The following is a 19493-nucleotide window of genomic DNA, read 5'->3' on the forward strand; positions in this document are numbered from 1 at the left end:
AGTATGCTATCTCCTTAAGTTTGCTGAAACAAGAACTAGAAATCTTACTGTACGAACGGCATTCTCAAGTTATTCATCTTTTGCTAGAATGGGATGACTAGACATAGTGTCCACATGCACTACCAGTCTTTAGTCACCAAAATAATGAAGTTTTCCTCTGAAAACTGGAACAAATTCCAATTAAATGCAGTGTGAAAAGTTTCTGTTCACCCGAGAAGAGTACGGAATTGTCCTTTACAGCTTTATCAGGATTCTTGAAGAGCCAACGAGAGAGGACTGGAGAATGAGACTTTTCGGCAGAGAATTCAGGAATGTTGCATCTTTGCTCCAATGTCCAGAAATCGAACAGTCTGGTGCTTGTACATGCTCAGAGTTTATTGTAAATTATAGTACATTTGATATATCAGAATCAGATTTTTCATTAATTGCATATTTTCTTAATATTTTGTTCTTATCTACTCATATTTTAGTCACACATATGTGTAATAGAATGGCTCTAAATATAAACACTATAGTGACTCCTTGCATATAAATTTGCACCAAGGTTTAAAGGTAGTACCATATTTTTACTTTGAAGATTAAATTTCAATTTTACTCCTGACATATGATTTCAAGTACAGTATTACATTTCTATATGAAGTTCTGATTATATAATACTGTACCACCATGCAGCTTTTCAAGTCCTATAGCCATATTCTGTAAGTGTGGTTACATGGATAAGATTTTGAAATCTGTAAAGGATAAATGCAAAGGTAATGTCTATCACAGGCACGACTCACCTCAAAGAAAGTAACATACAGGAATGTTCCACACGCAATCCCCTGGAGAATTCCAGAGATAGCAGCTGTTGTAAATGATTCTTGTAATTCCATAATTCCCATTCCAATGCCCACTCCTAATGGAGCTGTCACACAGAAGAACATGATTCCCAGCAACATCTGTGAAAATGTATGCCAAGTTCTATTAAATTCTTGAAATGATGATTCTATTTATTTCAATTAGTTTCTGATGGTGAATAATCTGAATGCCATACATAAATTATAAAGAAGGAAAATAGATTTTTTAAGGATTCCAAAAATAGTGTAATTTTTTAACAAATATAAAGCTCCCAAAAGTCCTCAAAATTTAATGAAAAATTCTAATCTATCAGAAAGTGGTTTATTGAGAGAAAGGGGACCATTTGCAACTGGATAATAATCACTATCTATACAGTACTGTTATAGGCACCTAAAATGCAACTTGTATAGTATGTTACGAAACACTGGAGTTACTTATTAAATATTATATTCATTCCTAGATCGACAAATTTTCATTTAACCTAAAGTTATGAAAAAACTATGAATTAAGATACTAAAGGATTTTTATGCTTTAGTACATTTCTACAGTTCTTAAAATATAAAGAGAAATTGTTAAGTTTGCCCTTTTTCTCATCCACACACCTAATTTTCCATTTCATCCTAGATATAGACAAAAGGCATAAAATCATATGAGCAATAATGAGGTGAAGCTATAAAAAACTTAGAAACATATGTTGTTAACAGCAGAAACAAATAAAGGACAGCAAGTGTTAGTGGAATAGAACATATGTGCCCGGCATGGATAACTAGAGTATACTGTAGATAGGAATCCTTTTAAACAGGCACAGTTTAGAGAAAGTAGAACACAATTAATTCTATGACATAACAGATTTGGAGGCTGTTGCAACGGATAAATTAAAAAAGTGTGCAATCATAAAAGTAAATAATGTAATTATAGTTAATTGAAAATCAGCAAAATATATGGCAAATTTATAAGATCTTTTAGATTTAGTGCTAAGCATAGAAGCAGCAATATGTTGACTACTGGGAATGTTTAAAAATCATAGAATTGCTTGGAATTTGGTTGTCTTACTTAATGTCACTACAGAACTTTCAGTCATAATTAAGACATTAAAATATAAAGAAACTAAAGAAACTGTATCATGTATAATGAATAATTTAACTCTAATATAGTAAAATTAAGGATTTTCCTTTAAATATCTTCATTGCAATATTTTCATTCAATTATTTTTGTGTCATTGTTAATTAGTTGATATTGCAGAAACTTGGACAATTAGTCTTAAAACCCAGAATATTTTTTATTGAAATTTTAAACCATATCACAAAAGGTAAACAATACTGAAACAAATACATACCTGTGACATTGATAATTTAGACTGTACCATATTCAGTCCTAAGGAAAATGCAATGATTCCCTTATGGAAAATCACAACCAGAAATAGTGCAACCACGTCATCTATGGTTTCCTGAAGTCCAACAGCCAGCCCTTCAAAAATCTGTCATACAATACCAAGATCAACAAGATTATTAAGTCATAAATCAAAGTACAGTAACTTATGATTCAAATAATACAAATACTGTAATGTACTTAGTTAATAAGCTAGTAATGAAAACTTTGAATATTCCCATTAGCCATATCCAGTAAAGTATAAAGCACATTCCCACCTACTAGTTAATAAGCTAGTAATGAAAACTTTTAATATTCCCATTAGTCATATCCAGTAAAGTATAAAGCACATTCCCACCTACTCCTAATAGCAACACAGACCAAATTTTCATTATTATGTGTCAGTTGTCATAGTTTTTACACTTATATAGGAAGATAAATTATATAGTATTTATTTATAATGAGACTTGTTATTTCAATAACCTACTTACTCAATATTCATATGCTTTAGACATAAAGGGTCAAGCTTGCAACCATAAAAAAAAATAAAAAATAAAGTTAAACCACAATTTGGCTAGCCCTCCTCTTAGCCTTTTGAGAGCAACTGGATGTATTTTATGTGAGATTTTTCTAATCCCTTTGGCACCACTGAATGTAATTTACTTTCAGTAATGACCTTCTTTTTTTGTATATGAATAATTTACACTATATAATCTTACATTAATATAAAGGTAATTCATACAGCTATACAATAATGAATGTTGTAAAGTCATAACGTGTATACAGTCAACCCTCCATCATTGTGGATTTCAACAGTTTATATTCCACAGTAATGAGATCAGCCTAATATTATAAATACCATAACAATTTAAATAAAGTTTAAATTTTTTGCAAAGTCTCGCAGTTAGGACTGCTGCACACAGCTCAACGTTGAACCACCAGGACTTCTAGTACCTGGTCTTTACGCTGTAAATCATTAATTTGATGCTGCAAAATAGATTATACCTCACTGAGATCTACAAATGGAGACCTTTGAAGTTCTAGAGTAGAATCATATGGAACACTTAGAGAAGAAACAAAGGCTTGGTCTTCCGAGTCACTGCAAGATGCTGTCTTGACTGATTTTTATATAGCTCACCTTTGGGCTTTTACTTTTGCTCTTCTATAATATTTTATGCCTCCATGACGAAGACCTTTATATTCATCATATCTTTCAGCATTAGCAGACATTTGGCCCGAACATTCGTAACAAGAGCGGGGATCTGAACTTGATGTGTAAACACAAGAACAGTACTGTATTACTATTCTCTGTGCAATATCAAAACTTAGAATCAGAAGAAAACATAACTAATAAAGACAACAAACTAATGCAGAGCGAAAATACCAAATTGAAGTAAACACAATCTAAAAACACAAGAAAACATCAATAGTAGGTACAACAAAAGCTCAAGAAGTCATGACGGGTGGCCAAAAATTAAAAGCAAGTGGGGTTTGTTGACAAAATGGACAATTCATGGCTGTAAGGAGGATAATTAAGAAGGGCTGACTGAACCCAGATTTAATTCATGTTCTTTTTTCCTGATTGTATGCTAACACCTGAAAGCATCAAGCATGTGAATTAATGAGAAGGTTTAAAATAATAGAAATTACCATAAGGTACTGTTATCATTTGTCATTTCAAAAAAATTATAGAGGGTATTAGTTATTCAAACATTAACAATAAGTCAAAAGGTTTAACTAAACCATAACTACATAAATCAGTACCTCAGTTTACAAATAGCTAAGAATACGACCAAATCGGTATACGTACAGGCATAAAACTTCAAATTGTATTACAAGCATTGTATCAGTCTGGATGCAAAAATTTCCCTCTGTATGAACATTTTTTATGGACAAGTACTAACAAGACTAGCACAAAATCAGTCAGGTGGTGCTAATAATGCGCCAAACATGCAGTTTTTACACCGCGTGTGTGTATGATTTTTATCCCATTTTGCCATTTTAACGAAAAAGCCAAAGGCAGTCGTCTCTAGACAGGTTTCTTATCCAAATTGAATGTAAGAGTATAAAAATATGATAACCAAGTGACAATAGAGATTAAGTGATTCAGTTAGTGATAGTGGATGTGGTTCAAGAGAGAAAAGAGCGAACTCCCGATGATTTACCAGAAATGGAGGGAAATTCTCCTTCAAATGAATAAATAACTTCCTAATCCTGCTCTTTTGTCTAACTCACACCAGCCAAGTCTCTCCTCAAGTGTAAAGTGCGAGTTAATGTCAATATTTCTTTTTTTATTTAAATTATTCATTTTTGATGTCCAGGGTTATAATTTGTTCCCTGAATTCCATAACAAACCTTTAGAAATGATTGTATATGCATATTTATGGGCTCGTGGAATGCATCAAGTTATTTCCTTGATTTCTTATGGGAAAATTCTATTTAGAATATGAGCAAATTAGGTTATGTACTCGTTCCTAAAAAGAATTAAACTCGTAAACCGAGGTACTACTGTACACTTAACAGCTCTCAGCCATGTAGGCCTGGATCTTCCAACTTGTGGAGCCTAGTTATAAGTTTGATGAATTAACCTTTCTTGGGGATGGCGAAGAGCACGCCCAAACCATGATCTAATCCAAATATGGCACTCGAGTAATCTCTAATGTAGTTTCATTTGTAATCCTGACCTGCCATTCAACTCCCAATATTTTTTTGAGCACTTTCTTCTCAAATCTACAAAATCTGTTTGAAATTGTTACAATGACATACCATGACTCATGTCCATACAGTAACACAGATCTCGCTAATCTGATATATGGCCTGATTTTGTGACATCAGATACTATAATTATAAGTGTTTTGAAAAATACTTACAGAATGAAGAGAAAGAGCAAACAAAAGGAGAAGAGATCGAAGGGACGAGTGAGATGCAATATCATGATGGACTGAATGATCAAAAACATGGCTGTGTTGGTGCCCATCATCAGGATCACAACTGTCAGCTGCTGTTCCATAACCTCTTAATGATCCTGTCTCACTCCTGAAAAAATAATTATTCAATTAATCATAAATACAGAAATTTTTCAAAACATTCTCATTTCAATTTGTTTTATATAACATACAAAAATATTATCCAGTCTTGTATTGCCTGCTGGATGAGAATAGACTATTAAAAAATGATGTGACTACCATTTGGATACCAGAAATGGTGTATAATGAAGTGATCTACACCACAAGAAATCTTTATACTTCTTCCATTTCAGACCCTGTACTGTATGTTATTGTGTACAGTACAGTAATTCTCTTATTCAATTAAGTTCATATACTTTAGGATCTCAAAGAATTTCAATCTTATCACCCTCGTCAATTGTAACTACTGTATTACGATTAATAGAAGTCCTCAATCTATTCAATGCTGTATTGTATTACATGTTTCCTAGAACTGATACTTTAGGCAATAAATGTAACAGTTTAAAATTTAGGCTTAGACCTTTAGTTGAGCTACCTATAACCTGAGAAGTTTTAGGTCTGGAGTATTAGGATAATAATAAATTATTCTTACCTTAGCTCAACCAATTCAGTGTATTGGCCAAAGAGGTGGGCACTCCCCTCTGCCAGTCAATAACTACCAGCTATTGCTGGCACCTTGTTATAAGTTTTTAATAGCCAAGTTTCAGCTACGTTTGAATCAATTCTCATATTAAAGGACGGAGGTTAGTATTCGTGTAAGAACAATTGAATCATTCATCAAATAATTATACCACCAATTTATAAGAACAAAATAGAAATCACTCTTTCTAATTATTATATGTCTATGAGACTGCTTCTCCTGTGCAGTATACTGTACATGGAAAGGGGAAGAAGGTAAACCATTGCGCAGGTATTTTCTGAACACAATACGTAACAGAGAAGGCTTGAAAGATTTCTAAGTAAACCTGAACCAAAATTGCCTTAAAAATCAACAGATATGCAATATATACCAGAAGATAACAAGATATGGTGGGGTTCCTTGACCAAATGGCGAGGGTATGATCTCATGACATCACACAATGATCCTGCAATGGGTGGCTCCCTGTGCACAAAATATAGGGTGCTGAGGGAGAACATTTATTCTTTTTATATTAAGGTCGAGAAGCTCAGGGAATTAAGATATAAGCAATGTGATCTATAGGTGAGATTCACCAAAATGAAGAGATATAATAAAAGCTAAATTTCTGTAGTATCCAGGTGATAGTGTTTCTAATATCCTCATTTAATAAAAGGCACAACAGTTTCATGCTGATCTGTGAAACCCATGCCTTTAATAATTGTTGATAGTAATGAAGTGTTTAAAGTTTAATAATTGTTGATAGTAATGAAGTGTTTAAAGTCAGTCATGGATAGCTTAATAGTTTTATTCTCCCCCATTCACTTAGGCAATTATCTTCTTTCAGTACAGACAAAGCAAAGTTAAATTTTATTCTATTTCATACCAATAGTTTTTATTTTCTTTCAGATGAGTTTAGTATTCAGTAGCATTTAAATACAACATATACAATAATACAAATCCATTAATGCACACACTGCACTAATGCCTTACATAATGTTGATTTTCTGGGGTCTGGAACGAATGAATTCAATTGGCATTACTCCTTATGGAAAAATTATCTCAATACTCAAAAGGCCTTAAAAAATCAAATACACGAGTTCCAAGGTACCACCGTATCAGACTGTATTTTAACAAAATGGGTAACCTCAAACGAATCACAAAGAATGCACTGGAAAATAAGGAGACATACCTCATTGATGCAGTGAGATCTGGCTGATCACTAATCCCACTAAAACTATGCTGCTGTTGTAATGTTCTCCTTCTGTCTTCTGGTTCACTCAATAAGGCTTCTGCTTCTGGAGGCCTGCAATAGTGAAAATTTCACTTTTTAATCTAGTTTGAATCAATAATGATATTTTAATTATAAAATAAATTTTTGAATATACTTACCCGGTGAATATATAATAGCTGCAACTCTGCGGCTCGACAGAAAACACACTCAAAAACTAGCGAGCGATCGCTATGAAGGTTGCGGGTGTGCCCACCAGCGCCACTATCGACCAGATACCACTCTTGCATGTAAACAAACCCTTCAATTCTTCTCGTCCCGCTGCGTCTCTATTGGGGAGGAAGGGAGGGCCTTTAATTTATATATTCACCGGGTAAGTATATTCAAAAATTTATTTTATAATTAAAATATCATTTTTAAATATTTAACTTAGCCGGTGAATATATAATAGCTGATTCACACCCAAGGCGGTGGGTAGAGACCAGAGTTAATTAAGTTTACAGCGTATAAGCTAAGAGTTTTTGACAGTTATCAATATAACAAAACCAAAATATATAGGTACCTGGTAAGGAAGTTGACTTAGACGATTACTCTGCCTTATAAGTCTGTCTTCCTCACGAAGCCCAGCGATCCTCTTAGGATGCTGAAAGACTCCCAGGAGCTGAAGTATTAAGGGCTGCAACCCATACAACAGGACCTCATCAAACCCTTAATCTGGGCGCTCTCAAGAAATGACTTTGACCACCCGCCAAATCAATCAGGATGCGAAAGGCTTCTTAGCCTTCCGTACAACCCAAAAAAACAATATTAAAAACATTTCAAGAGACAGATTAAAAAGGATATTGGAATTAGGGTAATGTAGTGGTAGAACCCTCACCCACTACTGCACTCGCTGCAACGAATGGACCCAGTGTGTAGCAGTCCTCGTAAAGAGTCTGGACATCTTTTAAGTAAAATGACGCGAACACTGACTTGCTTCTCCAAAAAGTCGCGTCCATAATACTTTGCAGAGATTTATTTTGCTTGAAGGCCACGGAGGTTGCTATATCTCTAACTTCGTGCGTCTTAACCTTAAGCAAACATCGGTCTTTCTCATTCAAGTGAGAATGAGCTTCTCGTATTAAAAAAATCTGATAAAATATGACAAAGCATTCTTTGACATAGGCAATGAAGGTTTCTTAACTGAGCACCATAATGCCTCAGATTTACCTCGTAATGACTTAGTACGAGCTAAATCGAACTTAAGAGCTCTAACAGGACATAATACTCTTTCCAGTTCGTTGCCTACGATCTCTGATAAGCAAGGAATATCAAAAGATTTAGGCCAAGGACGAGAAGGCAGTTCATTTTTGGCCAGGAAACCAAGTTGAAGTGAACAAGTGGCTTTTTTCTGTAGAAAAGCCGATGTTCTTACTGAAGGCTTGAAGTTCACTGACCCTTTTAGCCGAAGCCAAGCACACTAGGAAAAGTGTCTTGAGGGTGAGATCCTTCAGGGAGGCTGAATGTAATGGCTCAAACCTGTCTGACATGAGGAACCTTAGGACCACGTCTAAGTTCCATCCAGGAGTTGCCAAACGACGTTCCTTAGAGGTCTCGAAAGACTTAAGGAGATCTTGGAGATCTTTATTGTTGGAAAGATCTAAGCCTCTATGTCGAAAGACCGAAGCCAACATGCTCCTGTAGCCCTTAATCGTGGGAGCTGAAAGGGAGTGAACCTTTCTCAGATGTAAAAGAAAATCTGCGATTTGGGCTACAGAGGTACTGGACGAGGACACAGATGCTGACTTGCACCAGTCTCGAAAGACTTCCCACTTCGACTGGTATACTCTAATGGTAGAAGCTCTCCTAGCTCTTGCAATCGCACTGGCTGCCTCCTTCGAAAAGCCTCTAGCTCTTGAGAGTCTTTCGATAGTCTGAAGGAAGTCAGACGAAGAGCGGGGAGGCTTTGATGGACATTCTTTACGTGGGGCTGACGTAACAGATCTACCGTTAGAGGAAGACTTCTTGGAAAGTCTACCAGCCATTGAAGTACCTCGGTGCACCACTCTCTCGCGGGCCAGAGGGTAGCAACCAACGTCAACCTTGTCCCTTCGTGAGAGGCGAACTTCTGCAGTACCTTGTTGACTATCTTGAATGGTGGGAATGCATATAAGTCCAGAAAAGACCAATCCAGTAGAAACGCGTCTATGTAGATTGCTTCTGTATCTAGGACTGGAGAGCAATAGATTGGTAACCTTTTGGTCAACGAGGAGGCAAAGAGGTCTATGGTGGGTTGACCCCAAGTAGCCCAAAGACTCTTGCCCACGTCCTTGTGGAGGGTCCATTCCGTGGGTATCACCTGACCCCTCCGACTGAGACAGTCTGCCAAGACGTTCAAGTCCCCCTGGATGAATCTCGTCAACAGGGAGATGCCTCGAATTCTTGACCATAAGAGAAGGTCCCTTGCGATCTCGAGCAGCGTGAAGGAGTGTGTGCCTCCTTGCTTGGAGATGTACGCCAAAGTTGTGGTGTTGTCTGAGTTGACCTCTACCACTTAGTTTCGAAGAAGCTTTCTAATATCATCAAGGCCAAGTGGACTGCTAATAGCTCCTTGCCGTTGATGTGCATGCTCTTCTGACTTGAGGTCCACAGACCCGAGCATTCCCGACCGTCCAGGGTCGCACCCCAACCCCAAATCCGACGCGTCTGAGGACAACACGTGGTTTGGGTTCTTGACTGCTAGGGATAGTCCCTCTCTCAGACTGATATTGCTGTCCCACCATTTCAGGCATGCCTTTACTGGTTCGGAGACTGGGAATGATACCGTCTCTAATGTCTTGTCCTAGTTCCAGTGAGAGGCTAGATGGAACCGGAGAGGCAGAAGGTGTAGTCTCCCTAGTGAGACAAACTACTCCAGGGATGAGAGAGTCCCTACGAGACTGTTCCAACTCCTGACTGAATAAACGTTTCGTTTCAGCATTAGTTGGACTTCGAGCAGGGCTTGACTGCGAATCTCCATCCCCAAATATAGAATAATCTGGGATGGGATCAGTTGGGACTTTTAGGTTGACCAAAAGTCCCAACTCCCTGGCCAGACTCAACGTCCAATGTAGATCCTGCAGACAGCGAAGACTGGACGATGCTCTGAGAAGCCAGTCGTCCAAGTACAGGGAGGCTCGGATCCCCGATAGATGGAGGGATTTTGCCACATTCCTCATGAGCCTCGTAAACACGAGAGGCGCAGGACTGAGGCCAAAGTACAGGGCTCGAAACTGGTACCCCACATTCCTGTAAACAAACTTCAGAAACGGTTGGGAATCCGGGTGTATAGGAATGTGGAAGTATGCCTCCTGAAGGTCGAGAGAGACCAACCAGTCGCCTTCCATAAATGCTGTCAAGACAGCCTGGTAGACTTCATCGTGAAGTTTGTCTTGACAATGAACACATTGAGCGCACTTGCCTCTTACGTACTCCTGCAGTGAACATGGCTGCCAAATCATTGGAGCCATCCCTGAGGGACTTGTTCCTGCAGAGAACGTGGCTGTCAGATCATTGGAGCCATCCCTGAAAGCCTTGTTTATGCATGACATAATTGTACAGCAAAACTTCAAAGGCTCGAAAATAGCTCTGAAGTCGACCTGTAAAATCTTGGAGCGTCTCATGGCCAGGCGCCAGGGAGAGTCTATGAGGTTTGAGAAGTCTATCTGGGCAGAGGCAGGAACTCCCAAGCCGAGAACTTCTCTCGTGTCATATAAGACTCTCGCTCTATAAGCCAGCTTAAAAGAAGGGAAAGCAAAGGCTGTCTCCCCCAAACTCCTCCTGGTGATAAACCAGTCGCCTAGCAAACGTAAAGCTCTCTTAGAAGAGCGAGAGAGCACTAGCTTATAAAACAACGGCTTCGAAGTAGCTAGGCCTAGTGTAAGCTCTGACGTTTAGGCGAACGAGGAGCAGCAGTTACAAAAAGATCCGGACAAAGATCCTTAAAAATCAGCATGATTTATTTAAAGTCCATAGAGGGCTAAGCAGCTTTAGGCTCCTCTCCGTCTGACAGAGTCCTCAAGGGAATATCAGTAGGAGGGGGAACAGCAACTTCCTCATCTGAAGGAACCTTGTCCGACAATAGCCGAGTCTCAAGCAAGGGAGAGACCTACCGTGGTGGCAATGCTTTACAAGCAGAGTCCACACGCACTGGTGCATTAGTAGCGGACCAGGACGCAACGTCATGTAAATGCTTGACAGTCTGTGAACTGTCAACAACAACAGGTGCGTGAGGACGCACAGCGTCCACTCGAGACTGCTTTGACCGCCTAGACTGAGCAGTCAAAACAACTCTAGAATGCGGAGGTTGACGCTCAGCGTCAAAACAAGTCAACTCCGATTGTTGGCGAACGTCCTGAACGTCAACAGGAGCATCAGCAAGTGGCCTAACGTCCAAATGTGGCTGAAAATCCACACGAGACCGCATCGAGTGTGGTTCTAAACAACCTGACTGACGTGACTTGGCTACGCCAACGTCAACAGGACGCACAAAGGAACGTTAGGGTGGCTGAAGGCCAGGATCTCGATGAGATAAACGGCTAGGCTCAACGGACTTATCGGCAGAATAGTCTTCCATAAGGGAGGCAAGCTTATTCTGCATGTCTTGCCGTACAACCCATTTAGGATCAACGGGAATGGTTGCGGTAAGAGACGAGGGTAACGTCTGTGACTGCAAAACCTTGCCTACAAAAAGACTCTCGGAGTCTGTGTTACGCTTTTGTTTAGGCGGCAAGCAGTCTTCCGATGACTGCATAGGGTCAGAGCTGTCCTAATAGTTAAAACCAGGACGCTGGACCTGTCCTGAAAGGACTGACTTTCGCTTAAAGGGCCTCGAAACCTTGTTCCACGGTTTCTTATGCGAAAAGCCTTCGGATGACGAGGAGAAAATCGTCTCTCTCGCCTTATGGTAGGGGTGATCTTGGTAAGATACACCTGATACCATAGAGGGAACGTCTGTTCGCTGATCAAGGCCTCTCGAACCCATAAGTCGTACGACATTACTTCTCCCCTGGGCTTGGGAGCTTGCAAGAGGTCCCGGACTAGGCGAACGACAGGCACGAACAGACGAACCCTCGGTCGCAACACTGATAACACTTTGCGCAATATCACTTTATCACTACGATTTTCTGTTTTGCACTTATTTCACTGAAATCGAATTTTTTAACAATTCACATTAGGTATGAATAAAACTGATTTCTACATGAAGCACGCAATTCTACCCTCATCAAAAGGTTGTAATTGCGAAATCAGTCGTATAATGTAAGCACATTAATACCAGCAAAAAACAGTAAACATATTTTAAGATAAAAAAAAAAATCAGTGGCTGAGGAAGAGACTAAACACTAGTTCATTCAAAACTACGTTTTCAATCTCTCACCGTACAGTGCCTTGGGACGAGAATAAAAACTAAAAACGTTTTATCCTTTCTCCCCGTACAGAGACTAGGGACGAGAGTAACTTGAGAACAACGTTACTCGCTTGGGACGAGATAAAGATCGGAACGTTCTCTCTCCTCTCTCTCTCTCCGTCTCTATCTCTCTCTCTCTCTCTTGATTTCGCACCGAAGAGAAGAGCCCACTTACCTTTCGTCAATAAACAGGTTATTTGACCAAAGGAAAAAACTGAAAGGTTTTTCAATTAAAAGTTCCTTTAAAATAGTCTTTAAAACATTTAAGCTTTGAAAGAAAAAAGAACAAAACGTCAGAATCGATTTACTCTTTCTGCAAAGTGAAACCGTGAACTGCGTAGCATAAATAAACTAAACGTTAGTTCATCTTTGAAACAGTACGAAGACTATTCAAAGAAAAAAACTATCATAAAATATTTACTAAAAATATTTCATTTAATAAGTTTTAAATCATTAGCTCTGTAAAAGTTATTTAAGATTGAAAAGGGCTCAACGTTGTTTAACTTCGGTTTCCAAGTTAGGACCGCCTACTCTCAGGAAAGGTCGCATATAAACAAATCATTAAAATTTATTTTGATGTTTATTATAAATGGAAAGCTAATCGAAGAGGCCTAATAAAGGCGGTTGAGATATAAAATATATAGAGGAAAATCTATAATTAATTTATAACGTGATAAGATAATTGCTAAAAGCCTAAAACACACTTCCGTCTAAGGGAAGGGTCGGCCATTTAAAAGTCAAAGAAAGTCCATACTCTCTCTCTTGTCATCAAAAATTAAATCTATCCAAAAACGAGTTCAAGATTTAAGATGAAGATAAAACACCTGCACTGCGAAAGCTCAAACCAAAATGAAGTACTTCACCAAATATGTTGAGAAAACTCCAGGTTCTACAGCGAGTATTGATACGTCTTGTCGTCAACGTCGACAGAGAAGAATTGAAGGGTTTGTTTACATGCAAGAGTGGTATCTGGCCGATAGTGGCGCTGGTGGGCACACCCGCAACCTTCATAGCGATCGCTCGCGAGTTTTTGAGTGTGTTTTCTGTCGAGCCGCAGAGTTGCAGCTATTATATATTCACCGGCTAAGTTAAATATTTAAAATTATTTTCTACTAAGACAAATTCCTGAGATACTATAATCTAAACACCAGATATAAAATAAGAGGACATTCAGTGCATACAGTATGTATTTTTATGTCTATAGTGCCTGAATGTTTTGCACTACAAAATTAATATAAAAAATTATACATTTTCCAAAACTCCAATATTAATGTAGAAATAATCTTGTCCATTATCATATACAAATGCTTAGAGAATCAAAGGAAAAGGTCTAATACAGGAATATAAGTCAAATCATTCAATATAACTATGTAAATATGTAACACTGAATCTCTCAGTTGCATACATATCAATTAACGTGGTATCTATTACTGTACTGGAGACAAAACTGCAACAAATTAATGTACTGTACTACTGTACTAATCATGCTTTTGAAAGAAAAATTAATTTCAATATGTTCTTTGTATTCATGTTACAGCATTCAGACTTCATAAAGCCTTCATCCAATGAAGCTTGGAATACTGTACTGCTACTGTATTTACGGCACTTGTTTGCTTGTCTACTCTATTGGATTACAGTACTGTAAAGCTAAGAAAATTTGTCTAATCTGTGATTCAATCAGATTGCAGTTGCATAAGGAGAAAAGACTGTCCATTTCAAATGCATTTGCATAAAAAATCAAAGCCATTAAACACAAAATAAAGAATTTGCCTAACTCTTCAGGATTCAACATGTACATCAAGATTGAAAATTACCTAATTAAACTATAATAACAATGATGAGCCGACCACACTCCACTTACATTACATGAACAATTCTATGAGTAGTACTTTATTTTAATCCTGCAATTCTACTTCTAATTTCAGACAACAGATTTTTTAAAGATCTGTCTACCAAGGCACTTCCCCCAATTTTGCAGGGGGTAGCCAACATTAGAAAAAGAAAAAACGAAGAAAAAAAATGAACAAAAAACAAAAAAAAAACTAAAGGGGAACTTTCTTCTCTTAGCTCCTCCCACCCTGAAGAGGGATTCAGCCGAGTTTGGCTAGTACCTGCTAGGGAGTCACAGTCCACTGTCCCACATTATCAACCACAAATGATGCTTCATATGCTGAATTCCCTACTGCTACAATTTAAAAACAAAATATTAAGTGCAGAGTCCACATCAGTTAATATTTTTTCCTCACTTTACTCTTACCTAGACAATAAACTGGTTTCTTTGTAATCCAGCACAATCTGTTCCATTGTCAAGACGAGAAGAAAGCCAAATATGACAATGAACTCGGCAACAGGGAATGAGTTGGTAGAGTAACTTTGATCAAGTAAAAGATCCAATTGCTCCTGAACATCAGGGAACAAATCCATTATACAAGTACCCATGAAGACTCCACCAGCTGAGCATGACATCAAACTTAGCCATACTTGGTACCTGTTAAAGAAATTGAAAAAATTGAAAGTTGTACAGTAGTATCATTTTTATCTTACCTTGGCAAAAAGAAAATATTCATAATAAAATTGATTTCAATACTTACCCAGTACATAATTCTTTATACTTTTAGGTGCAACCTTACAACCATAAAAAGATTAAAAAATTATTGTTATTAAGTTTAGGACAGTCTACCAGTCTTAATTATCCCTCTCTTTAACTACAGGGGTCTGCCACTTACAGTATATCTTGTGCAGTGCAATAAAAATTGTATTAAAGGTTCTTTGTTTTGTTCCTCTCACCTAAATCCTTTTGTTTTTCCCACCTGACTGATTAAATACTACAATTTTGCCTTGATGCAATTTTCATCCGTTGTGTGAACAGATCTTAAATGTAAACCGTAAGTGCATTTATTAATCTACTTTAAAACAAATACTATTACTATCATTCATATTTCTAGGTCAGGTTTTCACTTTCCTGGGTTTAAAGTCAGATAAGTTGCAATTTCTGCTTCAATTCCTATTCATTCTAAGTTTTTATCTATTCTATACAGTACCATATTGTAGTCTTCCCGATATTCTATTCTATCTTATTTCTCTTCCTCTTGTTTGGTTAAAGTTTTTATAGTTTATATAGGAGATTTATTTTCATCTTACTGTTCCTAAAATATTTTATTTTTCCTTTAGTTTCCTTTCCTCGCTGGGCTATTTTCCCTGTTGGGGCCCCTGGGCCTATAATATTCTGCTTTTCCAACTAGGATTGTAGCTTATAAATTAATAATAATGAATTCAGAGTTCCAACACGGGTCAGCATATTATCAATTCAAAATTTACTACTTCTCTAACTGAATGCTCCTCTCCAGTCTCGTAAAATGTTTAAACAATTCCAACCAATTTTTTCAATTTATGACACTGAACAACTATTCCCAACTTCCATTGCCATGAATCTTAGCAATTATTATTATTATTATTATTATTATTATCATTATTATTATCCAAGCTACAACCCTACTTAGAAAAGCAAGATGCTATAAGCCCAAGGGCTCCAATAGGGAAAAATAGCCCAGTGAGGAAAGGAAATAAGGAAATAAATAAATGATAAGAACAAATTAACAATAAATCATTCTAACACAAGTAACGTCAAAACAGATAAGTCATATATACTATAAAATGACTTATGTCAGCCTGTTCAACATATAAACATTAAAGTTAGTTTTTATTCTAATATCTTAATGATTCTTTATGTAAAATATCTTAGATTAATTACTGTTGCATTTAGTATGATAACATGACTTATTACACAACAGTTGATAGATATGAAAACAAATCCACTAACCTGGATCTCTGGCCAGAATCGTGAGTTTCGCGTATGTGCTTGACAAAGGACACAGGTATCAGACAACATATAAAAGTCATAAAGAACATCACCACAAGGATGATGCCCTTGATATTTGTGATGTCCCACATTTTCTTAACCTGGAAAAAAAAGGCTTATTGTATTTAAGGCACACAAGAGATGGAGAAATAGCATTCATATATACAGTATATATACCTAAATATACAAACTGTTCTTTAGTATGTCTTTATACAGGTATACAGTACAGAGTAAATCACCAGCAAACAAACTTCTTATAATTCATACACAGTATATGCAAATATATATATATATATATATATATATATATATATATATATATATATGTATATATATATACAGTAGTACCTCAGCTTATGAGTGACTCTTAATGCAAGACAATCGATTTACACGCATTATGTTGGTCTGAGAGCTGAAATTCCCTTCTTTATACACATTCTTTGTGGACAAGTACTAACGTGGATTGCACAAAACAAGTCAGTTTATGCTTTGAACATGTAATTTTTTCCCAATTTCTATACCATTTGGAGAGAAAAAAAAAAACAGCCACCTCTAGATAGTTTCATTGTCAGATTGGAATACAGAAGTGTAAATTTAGTGATTCAGTCAGTGATAATGAACACTGCTCAATAGAGAACTGCTCATGGAGGTAGATTCTCCTTCCAAAGCAGTAATAACAACAACAACAACAACAACAACAACAACAACAACACCAACCAACACCACCATTAAAGTACTACAGGGGGAAAAAAGGCATTCACAGATACCATTGTTTTCTACAATTCACAAGAATTATCACAATACCCATAGATAAGGAGGGTAAACAATACACACACTTTATATATATATATATATATATATATATATATATATATATATATATATATATATATATATATATATATATATATATATATATATATATATATATATATATATATATATTTTCAAATAAGCCATATATATTTTTGATACATTAATGTCTGGATTCTCTTAACGACCTCGGGATCAGAGCCCCGGCCGCAAGGTCTATAGATTTATTCTATAGACCTTGCCCGGCCGGTCACAAGCTCTTGTCTTTGTGTGATTTCGCCTGGGGCTCTGATCCCGAGGTCGTTAAGAGAATCCAGACATTAATGTATCAAAAATATATATGGCTTATTTGAATATAAAAAACGTCTAAATGCACAAAATTTATCACATATATATATATATATATATATATATATATATATATATATATATAAAAATATATATATATATATATATATATATATATATATATATATATATAGTACACAAACAAGCAATCAACCAGAATAGCAACTGAACACAGATTGTTCACAGCTTGGAAAATATATAATGAATTCAAAGTGAAAATACCTACAGGAACAAGGGCATACAACCTTTTTGTTATATCCCATTTCAACTGTAAATTTGTTATGACCCAAATGCAAAGTATGACCTGTATATACCTGTAAACGACTTGACGTAGTGACAACTGTAATCACACTGACTGATTTGACTCGAATCTCTCTCTCTCTCTCTCTCTCTCTCTCTCTCTCTCTCTCTCTCTCTCTCTCTCTCTCTCTCTCTCGCAAAACCAATATGTTTGTAAACAAACGTATTAGTTGATACTACCTGAGTTTTAACATCTGTCAATAACATTGTAATCTTTCAAATGGGCCAATCACGTGGTACTTTAACCTACAATAATTGAAAAACGTGTTATTTTCAATAAAGAATAAAAATAAGTCGAACATTTTATTATGCTGTTGTTTCTTTGGTATTTTGTAATGCACGCCATTTATATACAGTATACTGTTTATATATATATATATATATATATATATATATATATATATATATATAGATAGATAGATAGATAGATAAATAGATAGATATATACTTATATATATAATATATATATATATATATATATATATATATATATATATATATATATATATATATATATATAGATAGATAGATAGATAGATAAAGAGTGAATTTTCATCATTATATTAAGCAAAATTTATCAAGCAAACATAGATACTATACTGTAGATATACAAGTTAAAATAAACCTTTCGTCTTAACCCTTTTACGCAGATTATTATCATTATTACTATTACTATTACTATTATTATTATTATTATTAGCTAAGCTACAGCCCTAGTTTGAAAAGCTGGAAAGTATAAGCCCAAGGGCTCCAACAGGGAAAATAGCCCAATGAGGAAAGGAAATAAGGAAAACTACAAGGGAAGTTTAAGAACAATAACAACATTAAAAGAAATCTTTCACATATAAACCATAAAAATTTTAAAATAACAAGAGGAAGAGAAACAAGATAGAATAGTGCGCGCGAGTGTACCCTCAATCAAGAGATCTCTACCCCAAGACAGTGGAAGACCATGGAACAGAGGCTATGTCACTATCGAGACTAGAGAACAATGGTTTGATTTTGGAGTGTCCTCCTTGGAGAGCTGCTTACAAACTTATTTTCTCTCTCTCTCTCTCTCTCTCTCTCTCTCTCTCTCTCTCTCTCTCTCTCTCTCTCTCTCTCTCTCTCTCTCTCTCTCTCTCTCAAAAAAAAAAAAAAAAAAAAAAACTAAGTATGAGTTGTACCTGAATTTTTATGAAGATTCTAACACACAAATCCGACTTCCTCGTAACTTCTTCCGAAGATCTTATAATGAACAATCTTATAATCCCTTTACCAAAATACTCCACATCTCGAACTACAAACTAAAACTCCCTCAGAAGACGTACGAGGTAAATGTCCGAGCCGAAAGACGAAATAAACACTATTCGCTCAGCTCAAACTGTATCAGAATTCCGGATAGATTTCGGATCCTTTCTTATCTGCCACGATTATCAAAAGTATTGTTGGCTTCCTCTGTAGGCAAATATCTTCCCATCTCCAGACAGTATAACAACAAAGCAAACTTGACGCATATTAAGTAAATCCGGATAACTACTCCGTAGTCTGAACAGATTAGATTTGTGGAATTTGGGCCATGTGATAAAGGACCGTAGAGCAGGATAGGCATCGTATGCTACAGCACGAATTATTATTATTATTATTATTATTATTATTATTATTATTATTATTATTATTATTATTACTTGATAATCTACAACCCTAGTTGAAAAAACAGGATGCTATACGCCAAGGAGCCCTAACAGGAA

At 36.3% G+C, this 19493-nt stretch overlaps 1 protein-coding gene across 2 annotated transcripts in view; it reads right to left on the reverse strand.

Annotated features, from left to right (window-relative positions):
* LOC137654468 (zinc transporter ZIP1-like) overlaps positions 1 to 19493 on the reverse strand; it is a 31238-nt gene that overhangs the window by 3352 nt on the left and 8393 nt on the right. For both annotated transcript variants that reach the window (XM_068388127.1, XM_068388126.1), the window contains exons 2-7: positions 16264 to 16403; positions 14701 to 14931; positions 6980 to 7093; positions 5076 to 5241; positions 2174 to 2314; positions 780 to 938 (exon numbers count right to left, since the gene is read on the reverse strand). In XM_068388127.1, coding sequence (XP_068244228.1) covers positions 780 to 938; positions 2174 to 2314; positions 5076 to 5241; positions 6980 to 7093; positions 14701 to 14931; positions 16264 to 16394 — 942 coding nt within the window. In that variant the 5' untranslated portion in view covers positions 16395 to 16403. The remainder of the gene's footprint in view (positions 1 to 779; positions 939 to 2173; positions 2315 to 5075; positions 5242 to 6979; positions 7094 to 14700; positions 14932 to 16263; positions 16404 to 19493) is intronic.

This window comes from Palaemon carinicauda, chromosome 15, assembly GCF_036898095.1.
Source record: "Palaemon carinicauda isolate YSFRI2023 chromosome 15, ASM3689809v2, whole genome shotgun sequence".
NCBI lineage: Eukaryota > Metazoa > Arthropoda > Malacostraca > Decapoda > Palaemonidae > Palaemon > Palaemon carinicauda.